Source organism: Panulirus ornatus, chromosome 16, assembly GCF_036320965.1.
Source record: "Panulirus ornatus isolate Po-2019 chromosome 16, ASM3632096v1, whole genome shotgun sequence".
NCBI lineage: Eukaryota > Metazoa > Arthropoda > Malacostraca > Decapoda > Palinuridae > Panulirus > Panulirus ornatus.
Window position 1 is genome coordinate 32,059,361 of NC_092239.1, and position 23,335 is coordinate 32,082,695.

At 40.6% G+C, this 23,335-nt stretch overlaps 1 protein-coding gene across 2 annotated transcripts in view; it reads left to right on the forward strand.

Annotated features, from left to right (window-relative positions):
- LOC139754218 (uncharacterized) overlaps positions 1 to 23,335 on the forward strand; it is a 57,230-nt gene that overhangs the window by 32,952 nt on the left and 943 nt on the right. The window contains exons 2-4 of one of the 2 annotated variants that reach the window (XR_011713855.1): positions 1,457 to 3,939; positions 11,965 to 12,206; positions 14,626 to 14,763. Coding sequence is in view for 1 of the 2 variants with exons in the window: in XM_071671495.1 (XP_071527596.1) it covers positions 3,694 to 3,939; positions 11,965 to 12,153 (435 nt within the window). In the remaining variant the exon portion in view is untranslated. Of the gene's footprint in view, positions 1 to 1,456; positions 3,940 to 11,964; positions 14,578 to 14,625; positions 14,764 to 23,335 lie in introns of those variants that run through there. The other variant, XM_071671495.1, reaches the window with a different exon arrangement.

A 23,335-nucleotide genomic window follows, 5' to 3' on the forward strand; every position in this document is an offset into this window, starting at 1 on the left:
TCTCTACCCTCTCATGTCATTCCTACTAACTATGAACTGGCACATTTCAAAGGACAAGGTTTTATCACTTCATCCAGTTTTCGTAAAAATTTTCACTTCTTTATTATTTTCTTTCATAGTCTTCTCTGTATTTCAAAGTCTTCTCTGTATTTCAAAATTAAGGCCTGGCCTTGATGTGGACTTTTGTTCGTGAATGGAACCTCCAACGTTAAGGGGAAAAAATAATCAGAAATTCTGCTGATCCAAATCCTGGCAGACCCGTTTCACCCACGTCTTCCTTTGAAAGGAATCCTTTGACATATATATTTTTACTTCCTTTCTTTGTTAGATAGCCATTAATCAACGTAAGCAGCCCCACCCCTGGCTCCAGCTTAGAAATCTAGCTTCATTAATCTTTTCTGGCTTTCAGTATCAAAGGCCTCTAGCAGTCCGCCCAACCTTCTTCTTTTTGACTAATACGTTGCATACTCTCTGGGAAACGCCCAAGATATTCTTCGTATTTGGTGTCTTTTTGATCCAGTCTCTCTCACATATGTAGCTTCTGCTAGCTGAGAAAAACACCTATTTTTATAATTTTCTTTAATATCTTGCATACCTCGTTCATCAGCGACATTAGTCTGTATGTCAGAGCTACGTGTTCATCACTTTTGTAAAGTGTGTGTGTGTGTGTGTGTGTGTGTGTGTGTGTGTGTGTGTGTGTGTGTGTGTGTGTGTGTGTGTGTGTAAAGCTGTTCCTGTGCGTGTGTGAGTGTTGTTGTTATAAGTGTATGTGAGTGGGTCTTGCTGTTCATCCATGGCATGGCACTGCTCTGGCTGGAGGTTTATGGGGGTGACCCTGGCGTTCAATACCTGGTTCTCGCCCCAGACCCCACTTAATGACAGCCCACCATTCTCTGCCTCATAACTCCAACTTGACTCGCACGCTCATTTTCTCAGTCTCTTTTACGCGCCGCATATCTCTCTATCTCTGTCTGTCTCTCTCTCTCTCTCTCTCTCTCTCTCTCTCTCTCTCTCTCTCTCTCTCTCTCTCTCTCTCTCTCTCTCTCTCTCTCTCTCTCTCCCTGCACACATTACTTGAAACACTTGCTCTCACACACTCATATTGATACACTCTCTTCTCCTATGTCCCGGGGTTCACCATCACACACATCTTCACCCTTATGACTGGTCATCTTTTCTCATGGCAAGCTGTTCTCTCCATTCTCCCACCGCCTATAGCAACCCTTCAAGGACTCAGCCTTCTCCCAGTAGCAAGTAAGTACCATAACCCTCACACACCATGACCTTGATTATTCACCTGGATAATTTATTCATCTTCCTCTGTCACTTCATCATTCCCTTCATACCACCCCTTCTGAAGTCTACGGCCCCGTATGGGACAATGTCTCTCCCTGTCACAAATTGCCTTCGATTTTTAGGTCACTCTGATAATCCCCCCCTCCGTTGTGGCTTCCAGGTGCGCGTGAGAGAGGCAGTCAGATCAACGCAGACCCTCCACGCCACCTGTGGTCACCGTGGCCGTCTCACTACCCCACCACTGCCTCAGACACTCCCGGCATCTAGACAGTGGGCGGGAACTGGCACCGTGACTTCCGCCCGGACTGTTGTTGTCCATGTGTGGGACCCCACAGTGTTTGGCACTGCAACATTGCAAATTACAACTGGCGGTCGGTGATTTGACACGCGTGGCTCGTGGGATGACATCACATCCACAACTGGTGTTATTTCTTACACCGCCCGAGGGAAATGTGTTGGAAAACTGACCTTGACGATCTCAAGACAATCTTTTTTTTTTAAGACATGTGAGGTGTGGTAAGAGGCGGAGGTGATCTGCTGTGTACCTCGCTCACTAAGCCTCTTGTTCAAGTTGTTACAGTGCTGTGGTGTTGTTACCGATGGACTGTTGCCACTGTCACTGAACTACATAACTCCAGCTTTACAGTGGAGATGAGTTTCTGACTGTGGAAAAGATCAGTGTATTAGCAGGAACCACGCGTGTGATCAAGAAAAGATGCGTGTCTGTGGAAGATGAGGACAGACTAGGAGAAATGATAATTACGAGCGTGAAACAACAGACGTAGTCGTTTGTAAAAGGATTAGTGTGAAATAACCGTGAAGTATAAGCCCCGTGAACGACGAGCTGCAGGTTAGATATATATATACATATATCATTATCAAGGAACGTGTGTCGATACTGTCATCCGTCAGTGTGACAGAAGTTTCCGTGAGCTGATACCTGTGCAAGTCTCTCTGGGAAAATCTATTTTTGTGACGGAAGATACAAGATTTACCACGCACGTCAGACTTCTCAGCAACGCAGAGAAGCTCGCTGTGTTTACACTTCCCTAACATCACTGTTTCTAAGTGTTATGATGAAATACTGAGCGGCTGGGGACACTGTATCCCAGAATACTGTAATTCTGCATACTTGACAGCATAGCAAGACGAACTGTAAATTTCTCGTTGCGTTGAAGTTCACTGGGTCCTGCACGGCAGTGGACGATGAGATATTACTGACACTTATTTTCCATCTTCATATGTAGCTTCTGTCTGTACGTGGAGACTGGAGCGATCAAGAAACATCTCTGGAGAAAGTGACAAAAGAAACGGGATTTCACACGCACACAACAATCAATCTGAGACTCAAATGCGTCGGCAGCGAACCCCTGGGTTGTAGACCACAACACGCCTCTGTTGTACCTCTTGAAGTTGTAATTGTCTGAACTCTTCACTGTGATACGGCAGGAGACTCCTGAGGAGAGCTCAAAGGGTCATGCGAGGTAATGATTACGATCAATATCCTGTGTGAGGTGAAGCCCTGCGTGGGGGAGGAGGGGTCATGCCCACGCCCTGTGGTGACCGTTGTGCTCCCAGACACCCATCGTCCCACGCCGTCCGCGCGCGCCCCCAACACCACACTTCCTCCTACTAAGGTGTCAGTTTTACGAAAAACAGTTCGTCGAGAGACATTCGTGAGGGATTACCAAGTGAGAGGGTAGTGTGTTAGTAGGATGACGTGTTCTGAGTGGATACAGATTATAAATCCATTTCATAAAGCATTTAGAAACTCGTTTGAATAGGCTGTTGTTTCTTGTCTGGTTACGAATGAGTACATATCATACATGAAGTTGTCGATTTGTCTCTACGTGTAATTGCATCCTGTGTATGTCAAAGTTGGAAAAGTATACTTTGTTTTGACTTGTGACTCTGATTTTGCTGAGTAATCAATACTACACAGGTGAGACAAATGAGTGGATATTGTTGAAAGTGACAGACGACATCAAAGGGGCAAGTTAAAACAAAGCTGTGTAGTTGGCCGGACATGTCTGACGTAAGAACATAACAAAAGTGGATTCAAAAGAGAATAACAAAAACCAGGACACACGTGGAGGGCTGGAGCCTTAGCCTGGGGTGGATGCCGAGGTCATGACCTCGCCTGCCATCACGTCTATACCTGCGGCTCCCACTTCCTGCGACGCCTATTGACGTGGAGTGCCTTATGACCCGCGTCGCCAACTGACGCGTGCACTCGGGAAATACTTCGGCCTCCCTCACTCCCTGTGCTGCCTACTGCCTTGCTGTTGCCTACTGCCTACGTCAAAAAAAAAAGAAAAGAAAAAATTGTGGGGCCTCCGCCACCTGCAGAATCAACGTAACACGCCCTCCTCACTTCCTCTGTCGCCAGTCGTCGAGATGGCCCCACTGCCTGTGCCGCCAGCAGACGAGAGATCCTCACTCCCTGTGCCGTCGCCGGCTGACGAGGGGTCGCCGCTGCTCAAGCAGCCTCTGAAAGATGATAATGATGATGAGTCCATGGCCTCGTCCCTGGTGAGGTTGCTGGTGGAGCGGCAGAGTGAGGGAGGAACCGGGAAAGGCCGTCCGCTACACTCCGCCACTCCCATCGCTACCCATAACTGTAGCAAAATTCAGCTTCTGCAGGTTAGTGGCTCGTCACCCATCACAGGGAATATGAGTATCAACAAAATCCAAGGGAAGCAGAAGGGAGTATATCATTTACCTCTTTACCTCCTGGGTTCCCGGATTTTGTTTGCTTTTCAAGCCAGAAATGAGATTTTAATGAGCTAAAGGTGATCTATAATACTTTCCTGTCAACATTTTGTGTGGGGGGAAAAGGTATAATTGGTGTTTGAGGATGTTTATGTACACTTGTGTGTCTGTTTCTATATAGATGTTGTTTTTGGGTATGTCTTGGGTACGTGTGTGTAATTGTGATTCTTATTCGTCTGTTAAGAAAGGGAGTTTTAAACGTGTTGCCCCGTCTCTTAACTGTGTATATTTGTACTATGTCTTTACTTCTATGTGTACACACACACACACACACACACACACACACACACACACACCTTCTCAAGCCAGGCTCCCATATATCGATCAGCCTCGAGGGAAGGATGAACACCTGGGTCAGGTGTGGGCAACTGGCGTGCCCAGGATTCGAACGCATGCGGGCCCGCCCAGGGTCGGGCCTGCAATGACTCACAGTCAGTAACGCCAACCACTACACCACGAAGACGTGTGTGTGTGTGTGTGTGTGTGTGTGTGTGTGTGTGAATACACAACAGTGACATTACTTTGCAGGAAACAGGAACACATATGACCCATTCTGGTCTTTCTGACAACCCTGTAATCCTTACTTTTCTAAGTCCATATTCCGCTCAATCAACTAATGCTCTATATCTTCACTCAGTTGTGATCTCTTTTATCCAAATCTCTCATATCTTACGAAAAACTTTATCGTATATCTCCCTTTAAAGATTTTCCCTTGTATAATTATAGTCGCTTAATTCAAAAGTTTCGGCTCATATTTAACCAAATTTTATCTCATATTTTTTTTTCCAGTTGTTACACGCAAGACCTGAATGAGTCAGGTTCCTCGTTAGCCAAACATGGACTCTTCCAGCTTTTGTTGTATCTTTATATGATATTCAAAAATTCTCTCTCTCTCTCTCTCTCTCTCTCTCTCTCTCTCTCTCTCTCTCTCTCTCTCTCTCTCTCTCTCTCTCTCTCTCTCTCTCTCTTCGTGCGTCTCATTCTCAATCTTCCCCCTTGAGCTGCCAGAACTCAAGAATTTTTTATCTCAAATCTTTGTGGAGGGTACCTTTGAAGAGTGATATAATACTAGTTCATAAAGTGAGATATGATTAAATCAAAATTCTTTTTATATTTTTTTTAAATTCTTTTTTAATTACATGTATCAAATACTTCCATTAATACCTGCTTTTACATACATGCATGAGGAATTTTTATTCTGATAAAGCTGAAATATATTTATAAGTGTGGATGTTTAAATCATAATTGTATTCTGTCTATGTAAATAATTACAATTATTACTATTTTGGATGATGAGTATTTGAAATATAATTCTGTTTTCGAAACTGTTTAAAAATATATTAGGTCGCCCTGAAGTTTGATTGAACTAGGCAGTACACGAAGGGTTCAGCCGTTAATTGGCTGGTAATTAGTTGTATGTGTGCCAGGGAGTAACCATCTATCCCCCTGCCTGAGAAGCTGTTGACAACATGCATGACAAAAGCTCATTTTCCTTTTCCAGTTATGGAGCTCATATTTATAAGAGATATTGTTAGTGTATTCAGAGGTAATATCGTCGTAAAAATATATTTGCAAAGGAGATTATAGTTATGAAGGCTTGTGTGTACCAGGAAAACTTGGGTGGTAATGTTGATACAGTTACTTCAAACAAACCTAACCTCTTACACAAACATCTGTTTCATGTTCTGAGCAGATGAAGATGGCAAAACTTGCCTTGATTGGTAGCGTGTAGCTGCCCAATCCTACGTTTCCCTACTTGTGTAACGCTCACACACACACACACACACACACACACACACACACACACACACACACACACACACACACACGCCAGCTAAACCAGGTTCATAATTATCGACCAGCACCGAGGAGGGGATGAACACTTGGGCTAGGTTTAGGTCGACTGCTCGACCAGGATGCGAACCTGTGCGGGCCTAACCACGAGCAGGACCGTGCTAAATCATTTGTCAGTAACATTAACCACTACACCACGTAGGCCCGCGTGTGTGTGTGTATGTGTGTGTGTGTGTGTGTGTGTGTGTATGTGTGTGTGTGTGTGTGTGTGTGTGGAATGAGAATCAACACAAATATTTACAAGTTGGAAGATTTACAACCAGTCGTTACAGGAATATGGTCCACCAGGTCTAGGGATGACAGATAATGCTAGAGTCATCTTGGCTGGCCTTCATGTGGGGGTCAGCAGGATGGGTCGGGCATCACGCACGCTCCGTCTCACAGGAATTATCCCCCACAACACAACCCAACACTAAAAGGTTTTACTCGTGCTGGGAAAAACATGAATTTTAGATAATTATAAGACGATCAAAGAACCATTAGTGTTGTGGAAAGCCCCCTACTGCCTCGTGAAGTTACACTATATTCCCTCAAGGTATATATATATATATATATATATATATATATATATATATATATATATATATATATATATATATATTTATATATATATATATATATATATATATATATATATATTATCATCATTGTCAATCAGAACTTTTTCTAGAATGACGGACCAATGGATGTTAGCTTCAGTTTAATCCTTCAAAGTAATTTTTTGTGTGGTGTGGCGTGGAGGGAGATTAATCTGAATTATTCAGGTGTTTTTGTAGACCTGAGTCTTGAGAACTGATAACCTACAGGAAAGAGCGACGAGAATTCCGGAACTTTGCTGCGCGAGGGAAAATGGGGGATTATAACGATCGGTCCTCGTTTAGTTGGTCTTCACACAGAAACATTTGGGAAACAGCAGCTAGTTGCTTGCCGCTGGTCCAGGTCTTAGTCGGTGAGGCACACTCAGACGGATTACGAGAACAATGATTTGAAATGATATATGTAGAGGGGGAGAGAGAGAGAGAGAGAGAGAGAGAGAGAGAGAGAGAGAGAGAGAGAGAGAGAGAGAGAGAGAGAGCGTTATTAACAAGATGAGGCCAATTTTGCTCATTTTCTGTTCACGAAACCTAGTTTGGTTGTAAATGATGATAATGCAGTGACTTTAAGTGAAAATGAAGGCAGAATGGGATTCAGACAGTATACTTTGTTCCTAATGGAAGGCAGGCATCAAACCAGAACTGATGAGAAATACGTTATTGTTACGATGTATGTAAGTCTTAAAGCGTAGAAGACGTCCACTATAACGCAGTTAGTACAGTCTAGGACGAAACTACATAGGTTCCCCCCCCCCCAAAAAAAAATAAAAAGTTGCATATAAAAGTACAGAAGTAGCATATATATATATATATATATATATATATATATATATATATATATATATATATATATATATATGTGTGTGTGTGTGTGTGTGTGTGTGTGTGTGTGTGTGTGTGTGTGTGAATGTATGTATTGTTTCTTTATCAAAAACTGATTCTGGACGGTTGCCCCATTTTTTATCCAGGAGAAATATTTCATTTATGCTGCAGTCATAAATCTGGAATCGATTTTTGACGTGAATAAACACTGAAGTTTTAGACAATTTAAACTTTACGACATTATTAACTTGTAATTTATGACCAAAGCTTATGATTTTCTCTTTAATCTGCGCTTCTTTTTCGTGCAGGTGATAGTGTGGAATAAATTTTAGTTTATATATCTATCTATCTATCTATCTATCTATCTATCTATCTATCTATATATATATATATATATATATATATATATATATATATATATATATATATATATATATATATATATATGCACATCGTTCAAGGGTTTCGTTGCATGAAAAGTTGGAAGAATCAAACCTACATTTCCTTAACCATTGCAATAGTTTAAGATCTTCACGCCCACACACTGTTACCTACGTAAGGTAGAGCAGACCGCCCACACTCGAATCCCACGTAAGCTGTCAGTCATATTTCAAGACACAACGATGATGTCTTCATATCGGAACATGTGACGTACACGTGTACATCTATGTAAACAACAATTTCACTACTACTGACCCGGGAATCAGATCTATGTCATGTAGATGGTAGCCGCATGAACGATAGGCTTGAGCAAGCTAAATGATGCGTCCTCAGATGTTGGGGTTGTGTGCTTAAAAACGCTAGTGGCCTATTTACTGAGATACATAGATAGATAGATAGAGATAGATAGATAGATAGATAGAGAGAGAGAGAGAGAGAGAGAGAGAGAGAGAGAGAGAGAGAGAGAGAGAGAGAGAGAGAGAGAATTACAATATCTTATCAACAGAATGATTTTGTACCGCCAGAACTTCCCGTGGGTACATGTTTTCCCCCCCAGTTTGTTTGCCCCTGGGATGTCTTTCTGGCTTGTCTTCAAGATGACACATTTCCCATTTCAAACATTTCTCTAGCAGAGTGTTCGACCTGACTTAATGAGAGGCTTCTTACTATCTCCTTGAATATCTCTGATGATGGATTGTCATACTAAACCGTAATAAAAAGACCTTTTTCTTTAGTCGAATCATGTAACATACAGTTAAAGTCTTCTTGTTCAGGTATGTAATAAGTCTGGAAATCTAATTAGGATATATTTTTAAGTTTCGCCGAAAGCCAATCGAGAAGCACCTATTAATCTTACTTGCCCATTTACTTATAAAGGGAGTAAATCATTCTACACAAACTACCCCTCAGGATCCAAGCTTCACCTAAATGGAATAGAAAATGGAACAGAACTCTCGTTACGATACGAAACTTAGGCATTCCTGTTACTAATGTAGAACAGGAGTCGCCAAGAACCCTTTAAGGACCTACCGGGTGACGGACGTCGTGGCAGACACACCAGCTTTCTGCAATTCCATTCCTTGGCTGTCTCACATTGCGTGCCTCCGTCATCAATCAGGCCACGCAGTACTCTGCAAGCCGCTGCGTCACGTAATTAATGTGCGGTCGTTGGTAACTCCTGGTTCGGCCGCTATAATTGCCTGTTTGTATCCTCTGCTGTGCTTTGGAACTCTTTACTTTCTCATGTCTTTTCTTGAGTATCAGGACTAGTTTCTTTTGTATAGAAAGATTATTTTCTATTTATTTCATAAGTCTGTGATCACTACTGAAGAATTATTTCTATTCCTAAGAACTTTGCAGTTCTGGATAAACCTCCTATGTGTCTTCAGAACATGCACGTTTGGTATACCTGAGTACCAAGCTCTTGTATGGAAATTACGCCTCTTGATACCAGTATCTCGTACGTCATAGCTCTTTTCTTACGAGAGGACCCAGAAAGAAAAAAAATGACAAGCGAAAATTTGAACAAAATTACGGGATCAGGGCCGGTTCTTGTAGCCAGCCTCTTCCAAACTAGCTTCTGCACCGTTGTCAACTTCTGTATGCAGGTATCCTAGTCATGAAAATAGTCCTGAAAAGTATTGATGAATTTTGAGATCCTTGGGCACATAAGTTGTGGATGGTCAACTATGTAATTACGTTTCGGGGTCGCTATAGATGCATAATGTTTCAGTCCCTCCTTGAATGCGTTACAGATGGGTATGTGGTTATAACATAGAGTGAATGTTGAATTTAATTGACAATTTTCATTCTTTCAATATTTTGCGAGTGTGGATTCTATTATTTTGACAAGATAACTATTACAGTTTCAACAAAAAGTAAATTGACTTTGAATGATTTATATCAAAAGTTTTTCTTCTTATGTATCATCTTTAGAATTATATGATTTCTGTTTCTAATGATACTAACGTCGCAGCGAACCCCTGCAGCAGAGCGTGGAATTTAAACCTGGAAAAAAGAATAATGAAACTAATTATTTTGTCATTAAATGTGGAAAAAAAAGATTGACCTCATTTGATGATCTAACCTTGAAATTTCACGTTACTCTCTGTCGAACTCGTCCTGTCGTGACCTAGTGATGGACGTCTGGAGGTCTGAGGCTCACGGGGAGAGAGAGAGAGAGAGAGAGAGAGAGAGAGAGAGAGAGAGAGAGAGAGAGAGAGAGAGAGAGAGAGAGGAATAGAAATCAAGAGTATTTTGCCTATGTATGGGAATGAGTGAGAGAATGAGTATGAGAAGCAAACTCTGAAAGTTATAAGATGGAAGTGAGTAAATTTCTTTCCATCTGCTCTCACCTCCCTCAGTCACTACAGTAGTTCGTCTAGTTCTCTACCTCACGGTCAGATCACAAAGACAACCTCATAACAAGAGAAAGAGGAGCTGAGTCTACGCTAGACACCCAGAGCGACACAGAGCTAGACTATGTGTTGGGTCCGTCCATGCGTTTAAAGACGAAAATCAGTCGGGATTGCAGGGGATTCTAGTCTGTATGGCAGGGGGCCAACTTCTCTACCATTGTAGGTTTCGATAAACATTCGTTGTCAATAGACCTGATGAGGGAATCACAGGAACACGAAACCTTCGTGATATATATATATATATATATATATATATATATATATATATATATATATATATATATACACACACACACACACACGGGTAATTACACACAGACACAGACACACACGGTAAAGTTTTATAATCACAAATTCAGTGCAGTAATTACCACCAGCTGGGTGTGCTGAGCACGACATATCTTCATAACGTCAGAATGACCTTCATCAACACATCATCCTCAAGGGCGACGACATAGCTCCACATACCACACACACACACAAGTGAAGTTACTGGAATGAGTGGAGGTTCCCAGGCTCGCTCACACCACCTTCATGCACCAAACATATTGTTCTCGATGGCAATCCATCTTGAATCGAGATTCCTTCACATTGTCATGTCACTCAACGTCCCTTTTTTATTCTCTCTCTCTCTCTCTCTCTCTCTCTCTCTCTCTCTCTCTCTCTCTCTCTCTCTCTCTCTCTCTCTCTTACGATAACTCGTTGAACTTTATCTCAGTCGTTTATGGACGGTCGATGGTTATATCATGGTTGTATTGTTGCAGTGTTCTTCGTCGGTACGTTCCTGACCATGAATCACGCACGGGCTCGCCCGAATTCGAACCTGCAATCGGCTGCAGCCAATCCAGTTGTTCATCCGCCTCTCGGGTACAGTAGATAAAGAGAGAGAGAGAGAGAGAGGGGGGGGGGGGAATGCAGGTGTATATGAGATGGCGATGATTGTGCACTGAGACAGGCCAATCAGAGGTCATAACTAGAAGCTAAAAAGGACACTTGTTGGAAAAGAAGTAAAAGCCTTCTGCTCTCAGTGGCGACAAGTTTGATGGGGTTCCGCAGTCCAGGTGCACTTGTTGTGGAAGCCACGAATACAGATGCTACATAATTTCTCTTGAATCTGCAGTATGATTCATATAACACTGAGACACTGCCCTAATCAGTTATGTGGAGTTCGGTCAGTTATCTCGTCTACATCTAACTAAACTTCCATCTCCTGTGACCTTAATGTCTTAAGATGGGATCATTTTCACTGGTGTGCTTCATTACACCGGCTATAAGGAATGTTGTATACCACATAGTTACCATCCTGGCTATCTTTTGGTGTTATACGACAAGAGATGTTTACCTATGTTGCTGGGAGAGTTGAACATCAATTTGGTATTTTCGATGTATGAAAGTGTTTACACCAAAAATGCGTTGCCATGTTATAAATCATTTTCAGGTATTGTTGATTGCCGAATTCTTGGAAACTGGGAGTTTTACCTTCATAATAGTAAGACTTGACAAATTCAATGCGCTACCTAAGAACAAATTTGGTTATCCTAACTTCATGAGTTAAGAATTTGTTATATATGAATCTTGTTCCAAATGGTATGGGCTGCATGTTCATTTACTTCATATAACCGAATCCGAGGTAACAACTTGATATGTTGTGAGTGTTTACTGTAAAGGCAAAGATATCACCCTAAGTGAGTAGGTTTTATAAGTATTGATTTCTGATGATCTCCCTCCTCTCACTACGTTCTAAATACTACGTCTACCTTACGTTGCAGGTTCGCTTAGACCAGCTGCAGGCCGAAGTGCACCAGCTGGAAGAGAACAGCCAGCTTCTGGAGGCACGTCTCAAGAGATTCCTGCAGCAGCACCGAGCCGTCGTCGCTGCCTCAGACCAGCTCGAACTCAAGCTGGACACCCTAGCCAGATCCCAGAAGACTGTCTCCGCCCAGTCGGTTAGGCAGTGAGACCGACCCGACCCTTCCTCCCTCCCTCACACCAGCCGATGGTCTTCTGATGGGTTAGTCTTCGTGGACAGCTCACGCAAGTCGCTAGTCTTTACGTTACCTATGGTGGTTTAGTGAGGCTCTGCACTTATAGCTCGTGTGACAGTGAGTCTTCCTGGGTATTGGATCAATTACAAGTCCCCCGTTGTCATTCCAGAAGGCCCTATGAATTTTTCAGGGGAAGCTCATGTAGCTGTCAGCAGAGAGAGATCAGAATTCTTCTCTGCATATGGGACTTAAGTCTCCAATGTTGACCGGCGGATTTCAGAGAGAGAGAGAGTGTGTGTGTGTGTGTGTGTGTGTGTGTATGTGTGTGTGTGTGTGTGTGTGGCTAGCCGGATGGTGAAAATCTGGCTACATTAAGGGTTAGTCCGTCCCATGATGTACTGGTGGATCAGTGACTGCCATGGGCCAGATGACAAAAAGAGTAGTGAGCATTCCCTTCAGAAATCTCCATTGCCAATTATCGGATCATTGGGTCACCACTAGGGGTCACCTAACGTGAGTCAAATGAGGGGGGGGGGGGGGCTTATAATCACGTCTTTCTAGTCATCTGAGTCGTCACTGTCAGCCAATGGAGTAATGACTCATCATGGTCAACACTGCGGTAGTGGGTTCATGTGGTCAGCTGGTGGGGTTAACGAGCTTCCATGGCCAATACAATGGCATCCACATGAGTTCTCCTGGTCTGCCTGTGGGTCATTATGAGTTAATGAGTGTCTCTGGATAAGTTGTGGATTGATAGTTTCTCTGAAGAATTGGTGATTTCTTTGTATTTCTGAGCCAGGTACCCATTTGATCGACCAACCCCTAGAGGTGGATGAACAGCTGGGTTGACTGTGGACTGACTGCCGCAACCAGGATTCGAACCTATGTGCTCGACCCCTGGCGGCACGAGAATGCGTCACGATCAGGAAAGCTAACAGCTACACCACGGAAGTCTGTATATTTAGTTGCATGTTTTAAAGCTAATTGGCTTGTTGGTAATTTTGGCCGATATATTGGCACGATATCTATTTCGTGTTTGTTTGACGTATTTCCGGGTTAATCTGCTCCGGTAAGACACCCCTTTTGATGAGCCTGGATAATAGTGAACTATATTCTATTCTTCATCTTTACGGATTTTCTTTTTTTTTTGGCAACTTGTCGCGATCAACCAGAAAGGCCGTGACAATGAGAACATTATTAGTCTTATATCATTTGCATTTGAGAAGCTCTAATAATGTGCACGGTAGCTGTGTATTCATCAAAGGGATATAATACCTCTAGGGAGAAAAAAATTGGTAAGAATTTACCAGAGGTTGTCTTATATTCTGCTACGATCGTCTAGTAAGTCGGAATATTGACACTTACACAGAGACAAACTGTGGGAGGGACGTTCTCTGTCCCCCGTCATCAAGTTATGAAATGTTAAGAGCGTGCGAGTGACGGTTACATGGTGACTGTGAGCGAGGGACAACCTAACCTCACAGTTTGAAAACGACGTTTGTGATAGGCTGCAAGATAGCGAGAACATTTTACTTTCATACATAAACGATATATATATATATATATATATATATATATATATATATATATATATATATATATATATATATATATATATATATATATATAAGCAGAAACCCGGTTATAAGTTAGTTTACCATAGGCTAGTATAGATCACGGGCCACATGTATAGTGTGAGTGTACGTGGTCTTAGAATCATCTTTAACACCTGAAGAAGGTGTTAAGGATTTTTCGGTTTTGTAGATGTAACTTACGTTGACGGTCTTAGTGACCCTGGCAATTGATAGGCCTAAAGCCCAAACAACCGACCAACCAGTATAAGTTTCCATATTTATGTCGTGTTCATTTTCAAGGTCTCTGAATTACCGGTCAGACCCACATCCATCCTGTATACAAGCTATATCCTAAATGTGAAACTACTCTGTTATTGGTGACGTAAGTATCACTGGACAGTAAAACCTCTGAGCATGGCAATGTGTATTTTCTTTTCAATCCACTTACCGGCGTTCATTGATCTACCTTTGTATTCTGTTCATCAGCTCAAACATCCGAATGCTGAGTCCCTGTGACGTATGTGTGTAGCTTTCAATGAATATTGATGCTTTAATCTATCGTTTTTAGTGTGTTGTTTTTATTCCTCTAAATGTTTATATGTAAGGTGTGATGTTCTCAGAATCTCCAATGTAAGGATTGCATTGCAAATTCATAAGATTTTTTTAGTCATGTGTTGCACAGCTGTGCAATATAAATATGATCTTTAATATGTTCACGCTGACAACGATGAATAAAACATGGATTCCTGTAAATAGATAAAATGGCCCTACGGCTCCTTGCTTCAGTGAATATATTCTAATTTCGCAACAAGATTTTGAAGAGAAAAATGGGGGAGATATAATCCATCACTATAAAACGTCATATTTTCAGAGACAAGATGAACCATCAGAAACACAACGTCGCCCAATCATAGACAAGATAAACCATCAGGAAACAACACAGCATCTGTTTAGAGGGAGGATAAACCATCATGTAACAACGTAACCCATTAATCCTTCAGGAAACAACGTAAGTAAGAACTAAGACACAGGTTAACTACCTTTTATTGTACATCAGTAACAAATGGAAGCTACGAAAGCAAAATCCAGTTCGTGTTCAGTGAAGCAGTGTGCGTGTCAACATTCGTGACATACTTTAGGAAAAAGTTACAGAGACGTTTCCCTTCTGTAAATATTCTTAAAACCGCAGAGGAAAAAACTTTAATACTCTAAGAATGGCGAGTGATAGTTGACGGTTAGTTTACAAGAGTGTATAATTTTGCCGGGTAATCTGCTCGTTCAATGAATTACTGTCTTAAATATTAACACATCAGTCAACATACTGGTTCAAAAATTGCTGCACCTTACGTAAGAGGATTTTCGATGCATCTAAAGATTTCTCAAAAGAGAAAATTTAAAAAGTAATTAAACTGCAGTAATTAGAAAATCGCAGGATCCATCTCTTTAATGTTAAATGACTTTGGAAGTTTTCATGATGACTTGGTTTAACTAATTTCTTGAGGAATTTTGCAAAGAACGAACTTTTTTTTCCTTCCAATGAAATGATAGAAATTAAATTTTACTTAAATACAAGGGGGAAAAATTATTCTATGTTGCATCACATCACATGCTACATTTCATGACCAAACATAACAGGAATCAGTGTTGTGCCCAAATATACGTCAGAGATGGAGACCTTGTATACCAACATGAAAACATTGATTTTGGTAAGACTGCATAATGCAACGACCAAGCTGTTTGAAGAGATTCCGTATTGTATCGTAACGCTGGCAAAGTAAGCAACTGCTAGTCTCGGCAGTTTTCTATACCTATTATGTAACTGCAAATGCCAAAAATATATTTTTCATTGTTTGGTTTATTCAGTAAGCTTATGTAAGTTTATACCAAAAAAAATTATTTAAGAACTTTGTTAAAGAAAGTAAAGTTTCTTTTTCATTTTTTTTTACTGATAAAAGCTATATATGAGTACACGATAAATGGATACTTGTTTTATTCTTTTGTTATTCTGCCGTCGCAACTTTGTTTTAGAACATCAGATTTTCTTTATATGAATACGGCAAAATATAGCTGGATCGTCATCTACACTAGTGACCCATGTACTGAGAAAGCTGCACCAACTCGTATACTAGAAGGTCACTACGTAGACCCATATATTGGCGAGGTCAGCTACCCAACCCATATGCTGTTAACGAGGGAACTTTTTACATTCGAGAAAAGATCATTGTGGGAGCTCGTACGCACTCGTCGTAAGATTACCAAACTTTCCCAAAGTTCAGAGAGGGAAGAAAAAGTAAAATACGCCTACGGTACCCATTCAGCCGCTAATGACTCTTGTTCACAAGATAATTTACACACACACACACACACACACACACACACACACACACATCCTCCCTCCCCTTCAAGTACAAATAGGCAATCACACGTGCATACACCAACACAAATACAGATAAACGCATACAAAAAGTTACAGAAAAAGAAACAAAGCAAGCATACAATCACATAAACACCAACAAAAAGACACACTATCAGGGACGACCTGTTTTTTCCAGGTTAGTGTACTGTGACGACAGTTGATCAGCGTTGACCTGTTGTTCCAAAAGTTAGTCTGCTGTGACCACAGTTAATCAGTGTTGGAAGGTTGTCGTGGCTGTAAACATGTGACTATTTAACAAAACAGTAATCAGCATGTGATAGTAGAGAACCTCCACGGTTAATTTTTTTATTTCTTTTTTTTTTTCTGTTTTTGCCTCGCGGTGGCCACACAATGTGTTCCTGTTTGATCACGGAGGCAAATCGTCGCCGGGTAATTAGAGTCTTTAATCAAAAATTCTTTGTGTTGTATACTGGTTGTCTGATGTATCACTCTGGCCCTCTGGTTATATTTTCACATGATGGTAGTAGAGTCGTGGCCCAGTGTGAACACTATGCAGCAGGATGGGCCATTCTGTTTGAGATTTTGAGATGTTTTTAATCAACTGAAAGGAACCCCATTTGGTCTACCGATCATTCGTTGGAGATATGAAGGAAATTGAAAATGTTTATAAAAAAAAATATGCGAGAACTCTGAAGAAGTGAGGCATTACGAAATGTGATGAGAAAAAACGTTAAGAACATTTCCTCACACCTGGAGCTTAACCAACGAATCACACCAACTACGAGAATTCTTAGGATGGTATAAAGAATTCATCTCATGACGCCTGCGATTTTAAGAAAATATTTCATGAATTGGCCTCAACGAAACCTTCACATTGACTCAATGTATCAGTAGAATGTAAAGTATATGCTCTTACATTTGTTCGTTCCTAGACCTGTAAGAGTGAGAAGGGAAGAGAGAAAGAAAGAGAGAGAAGCAGGACATGAAGGAAGAGTAAGACTAAACAAGACAAGACTGGAGCGACTGAGCCTAGTTACACCATCCAACTGGTGAGGAAAAGGCGGTTATGGAGAGAATGATCGCTTACGTCAGCAACAATGGGAAGGCGGTAAGGGAAGGAAAGTATTACAGGGAATCCCTGGGTGGCGGCGTTAAGGCCAAGGCAGTTTGGTACAAGAACAGGAAACTCAAACTGTTCGCCTTGGATGGCCCGCTCGACGTGGAGGTCGTCTCCGATCAAGGAATGTCTTGTCTTCTCTCCTCTTGAGACCTTTCATGTTGTCAGGGCATCTGCATCCCGCCTCAATTCTGCTGATGGCGGGTGATTCAATTCTACAGGCAATTGTGTCAGATCGTTCAAGAAAGGAGGCAATACCTGAATCTTTTCCCAATTTTGTCTGACACGTCTTTTTTTTTTATTCACATTTCATGAAACCAGGAACATTTTGCTTTCAAGTTTCTCATAGTATTTTCATTACCGTCGAGAATGAAAACCATTATTTAAACAATTTGCACGGTCACAGCAACTTCAGCATAAGATGTTGTATATTTTCCTTTTCCTACCCCTTTTTTGTGTACCTTTGTAGGTTGCTCTGCCTGTAAACATCAATTTCTCGTAAGAACTGGGCGTTGTCACGGCTCAGCTGACGATATATATATATATATATATATATATATATATATATATATATATATATATATATATATATATATATATATATTCCATGCTTCCCTTCTTGCCAGGCCTTGACTATCCTAGTTATCATGACTCTAGACTTTAGAACTGTCATTCTAATCGGTATGCGAAACGGGGCTTCATAGGTATGGCGATGCTCCACTGGCGAGTGTAAATACGGAAATGAAATGTGACTGGTGTTGCCTCCTAAAACAAATATTCACATGAAGGGATTTACAGAGGGGGAGGGATTCTTTTTCACCTGAGTTTCTCTGATGAGTATTTCATCATACTGAACGGGGGGACGTCCAGGCAAGGCTAGAAACTGTTCTCTGAAAGACGGATATGTGATACGAGGATGGCTGATAGGACTGTCATTACCTCTCATCGTCTATATGGTGAGACACATACACGTAAGAGCGTTATCTTTCATGAGACACAGTGATTATTGCCAGGATCATCCTTGAGGACTGTGGATTCGACAAAGTCCTTCCTCCCCTACTCGTGCTTACAGTAGGATGGGCCGTTTCCTGCCGTCGGCATCCGGTGTTTGAGGTAATTACACGTATGTTAATTCTTGTTAATTGTAATGCAAATCAGGGAACATGGCTACGTTAGAGTTCCAGGGTAACATGATGCCGTGACAAGCTGCGGATTGCAAGTGTGATAGAACGTTTGATAATGTTACTAGCGGCAGCACTCCACACGGGCGTATTCTCCTTAACACTACCTGGTGATCCTCCCGGGTCCGATGACGCGTGCTTGCGACGTCGTGCATTTGAGAGGTCGAATGCAGGACAGAATGCATGGTTGTTGGAAATGATGTTGATGATGATATCTCGGCGACTTAAAACTGCGACTTGTATTGAAAATCTTGCTCTTGGTAACAGCTGGGGAGGTATTGAGCGAGCGCTGGATTAATTCAAAGTTGGTTCGTCTTTGACCGTGTGTGTGTGTGTGTGTGTGCAGATACTATCCACATGCGACGATATAACCATCCGTGCCACCGATAGTTTAGGTGTTTACAATACTAGATTGGTCTTAAGTGGCTGTTTTACTTGTGTTTTTGTGGTGTTCATTCCTCGCAATGATATCGAAAAACTGTTAGCGACTCGACGGCAACTGTAACAAAAGTTGTTTGAGGAAATAGAGAGAGAGAGAAGAGAGAGAGAGAGAGAGAGAGAGAGAGAGAGAGAGAGAGAGAGAGAGAGAGAGAGAGAGAGTAACCTTTTTAAAAGTTTATTCACAGTTTCCATGTTCAAATCTCTTCTACCCAACCACCAAGCACCTCTACCAACATATTATTCATTTACGTTCTTTTAAGCAAGCTTCGTGTGGGTGGGTGGGTGTAAGATTACCTGTTCGTACATACATTTAGAAATTTACGTTCATGGCGCCTCATCTTTTAACCTCTTTCCTATATATCGTGCATCATCATTTTTTTCATGTCCTCGCTTAGCTTACTTCGTCTTCACTGAGCTTATTAGATTCTTCCCCCATACATTGTCACAATACTAAATGCACCATAATTTCATCAGATATTTATCATCTGTAAACATGTTCGAGGATGATTTAAGTCTTGGCAAGTGGTCTACAACGACCAGTCACAGCAGCGGCACCACTGAGCCCTGTGGAATGCTTTTTTTTTTTTTTGTTATCCAGTTTAGATAGACATCTTTATGCGTATCCTTTGTTCCCCTCTATTTAGGAGGTTTCAGTCCCTATTCTCTGCCCCAGCTTCATGTGTAGGAGACTACCAGATGTCTTCTGCGTTTGTGCTGATTCTGTCGTAGAAGTCTAAAAGACCCGTAGCGCAAGATCTCTCTCTCCTTTCAACACGTATGATAACTCAGGCAGGTAGTGTCTGCTTTGCAAGTGCTCTTCCATTCGGTTCTTAATCGCATTTTGCAGTAGTGTACTGACCGTATTCATCAGTGATAATGGCCCATAATTTAGCCTTTATTCACTGTCTTCTTTTTTCAGAAATAGGTTTGATATATGCCCTATTCAGCTTCATTGGTACCAGTTTTCCTTTATGTGAGTACTTAAACATTGCAAATGGTATTTCTAGTGCTTTTGAAGTTTTTTTTTCCCATCATATATGTTAGATCCCTCAGGAAATCCATATATTTCCTCTATAAAAAAAATGTCGATACTTTTTTTTCACCTCCCATCTTGTCAGCACTGGAAGTAATGTGTTCAGTCGCAGTGAACCTTTTTTATAGGCTAGTCTGTCCTTGCATCCCCACTTTTTCTCCCCAAACACAGCCTGACTTATTGGTCCACTGTTCGCATCTCCTATTCTTGTTCCATATGCCTCACTACTCTTAATATCTTTGTATTATGTGTGCTTTCTTTCCTCAGTGCCCTCTCATCTTCCATTTTCCTTTCAATCACTCGGTACGGTTTCTTGGTTATCTATTTCCATCCTTAAACTACCCATTTCCTAACTTTGATATTGTTGTCTTCTTGTCTCTTTCTACTTCTTTATCTAATTCTGACATGATTTTCAGTAAATAAATCTTGCTGGTACTTCGTTCTTAGAAAGCGCGCGTGCGTGTGTTTGTGTGTTACACTTGTGTATATAGTGGCGTACATAGTCATCAATGGTGAACATATGTTCAATGGCAAATATGAACAGTCACGTCTATTCTCCTTTCTATCGGACTCATTCATAGTAAAATTTGGAATGAGAGCAGGATTATGTTGGAAAAATCACTATTCTTTCAGGAATACAGTGTCGTTGGAATGGTACGCTCGTCAGCCATTAGTATTTATGATCCATTTTCTTTGAAGGGATGGATACATTCTCTCTTGTGTTACACGGAACACTACTTTATAATGCAGAGGCCAAACTCTGTTAGCGCAAGGATAAATATCTTATGTATCATAATATGTGGGTTTCACACACACTTGCTCTCTAGTGGTCACTATAAAAATCATAGAATTACGGAAAGTAATATTATAAGGAAAGATACTTTATTGGTATATACTTTTATAAGTAATGGTAAAGTATGTATGAAGGACTTATGTATGTAGACCGATTGGATAATTTCTGTATATAAAGTAAGATTTGGCATAAAACCACCTCATTTTAGAATGAAATTCAAGAAGCCCTGCTATGAATTACTATCATAAACTGCATATGCAATAAAGCACGTAGCTTGTGATGCATTTGCCTCGCACAAGCGCATTGCAGAGGGACAGAACATAGTCACTAATATGCATTGTAAACCAAAACCATAATAGATAACATCTAATTATATGGGAATACTAATTGATTTTATTAGTCATGAACTTCTCTTATTTTCCGTCCATGTCTATGTACTTCTAACTAATGTCAGGTTTCTGTGGTACAAGTTGGCAAGTTCCCGCGTGATTTGCACAAAAACATTTCTGATCAAATTCTATCTTTATATTCATAACCATTCAAGTAGGTTAATCTCATTCCCATCAAGAACCTTTAGGATCGCATGTTAGGGTTAAAATTCTGATGATAAATGCTATAACTCATTCTAAACTTTCACAGCAATGTTTGCACAAAAGATTTTTTGGAGAATTTTTCTTTTATAGTTGCCCATCAAGGCATAACAGAAGCAGTAAAGGTGTGTAAACTAGAATTTCTTTTTTCTTTCTTTGTACTTTCTCCTTCATATTCTCCTTTTTATCACAGGTTTATAGTTTAGCATTCAAGAATGAGTTAATCTTGCAAAGGCAAACACTTTTCCATGTACCATAAATGTTGCATTGCCGCTTTTGGTTCAGAAATTCGTTCATTCGAATCGCAGTGAACCTATGCTAACTTCTTGTGATCCCCGAACCCTGTCATTACCATGGAGGTCCTGCACTCGTAGGAATATCATTCAAAGTGGCAACTATGATAAGATTACTATTTTTACATCCCACACTGGTTTATTAATTATGTTAAACTAAGTCGAAAATTCTTTCGTCTGTTCTTATTCCAGTCACGGTGTTCGAGTAGGTATAAACAGAATGTCAGGTCCCGGATACATTTTGAATATTATTTGACTTTCTATATTTGGGGTGATTCTTTGTGCAAGTATCAATGACATTCATTAGAATAACACATAATTTCATGATTATGAACCTTTCTTATTATTATTGAGAACAACCTTTCTTTTCTATAGTTTGATAAATCATTTATAAGAGAGAGAGAGAGAGAGAGAGAGAGAGAGAGAGAGAGAGAGAGAGAATGTGCATTTTTATATGTGTATAGATCCATCTATATATGAAACATTTTCTCTTAGTATGTATATATTGTCACAACTGAGTTTTTTGGGGTTGTAATATTTTTTTCAAGGTATTGAGAGCTCCAATAACTCAAACGTGTTCCATTAGTCTCCGATACATTTGTGCTTACATCCCGGCCTAAAAGTTTCTCCCAAACATCCAAAACTTTGAATTCCCTACAGATTCACCATCCAGCCGTATCTTACAGACGTGTTCCATTTGGTCAAACACTTCAACAAAATACAATATTCACAGCTATATTTACACTCGTCTTTTTAAACGCTATTCCATACTTCCACAAATATACATATAGAAAAAGTACTAATATAATGTAAATACGCACCAGTCTCTTTTTGGCTCCCATTTCCAGTCCCTTCTTCCCCTGTGATTCCAGCAACAAGAAATCATTCAATATAACTTTTATATGTAGCATTAATAACATCCTGACCCTTCGTAAAATCGCTAAGTTTTCATGATGTTTTGGCATATATGATTTTCAAGGGGTGAATGATTTCGAACGAACTAGAACCGAGTGCTCTAAGCCAGTTCTGTTAGTTATTTAAATGGGTTTAAGAGAAACTTTCAAAAATGAAAAGATGAAAACTACGACAATGCAAGAACAGCTTTGAAGACTTTTGATGGATCAGTTACGCATTAACATCGTTGTGCGAGACAAGACAACAAGAAACAAAAGCAAACGTGGCACAGTGTCCGGATCCTTACGTCTTGAAGTTTTTGAATCAATAACTGATTCATGGAGGTCATATATAGTGAGATGCTTTAAGTACAATGATTTGTCTGGAGCAGTCGGTTATGCGAACGTGTTCAGAACGATCAATTTAGTAGTTAATGGAAAATGTAACTTTCTTATGTTATCACCATAATGTCCTACATATCTCATTTGGATGTATGATTATAATTTATTTCTACATGAATTATTTCAACTCTCACTTTTGTACAGAGTTACAGTCACTACATCTATCCTGTCCCTTGGCATGCAACCTTTATTACATGGTGTCACACTCGTGGTACGAAAACATTTGTATACCACCTCACTTCATACCAAAACATGCCCCCAGTTCCTTTCTCCTCTCAAGGACCATTAACATATTTCACGTTTAAAAGAAAAAAGAGTATATTGATTTCTACTTTCCCGATCTCCATCCAACACGCTCATCAACAATTTATCTACCTTTTTATCATGTATGTTATATTTAGTGTCATATCTTTCTTCCCGTCTCTTCATCACCCCTCCTTTGCCATTATACCACACTACAA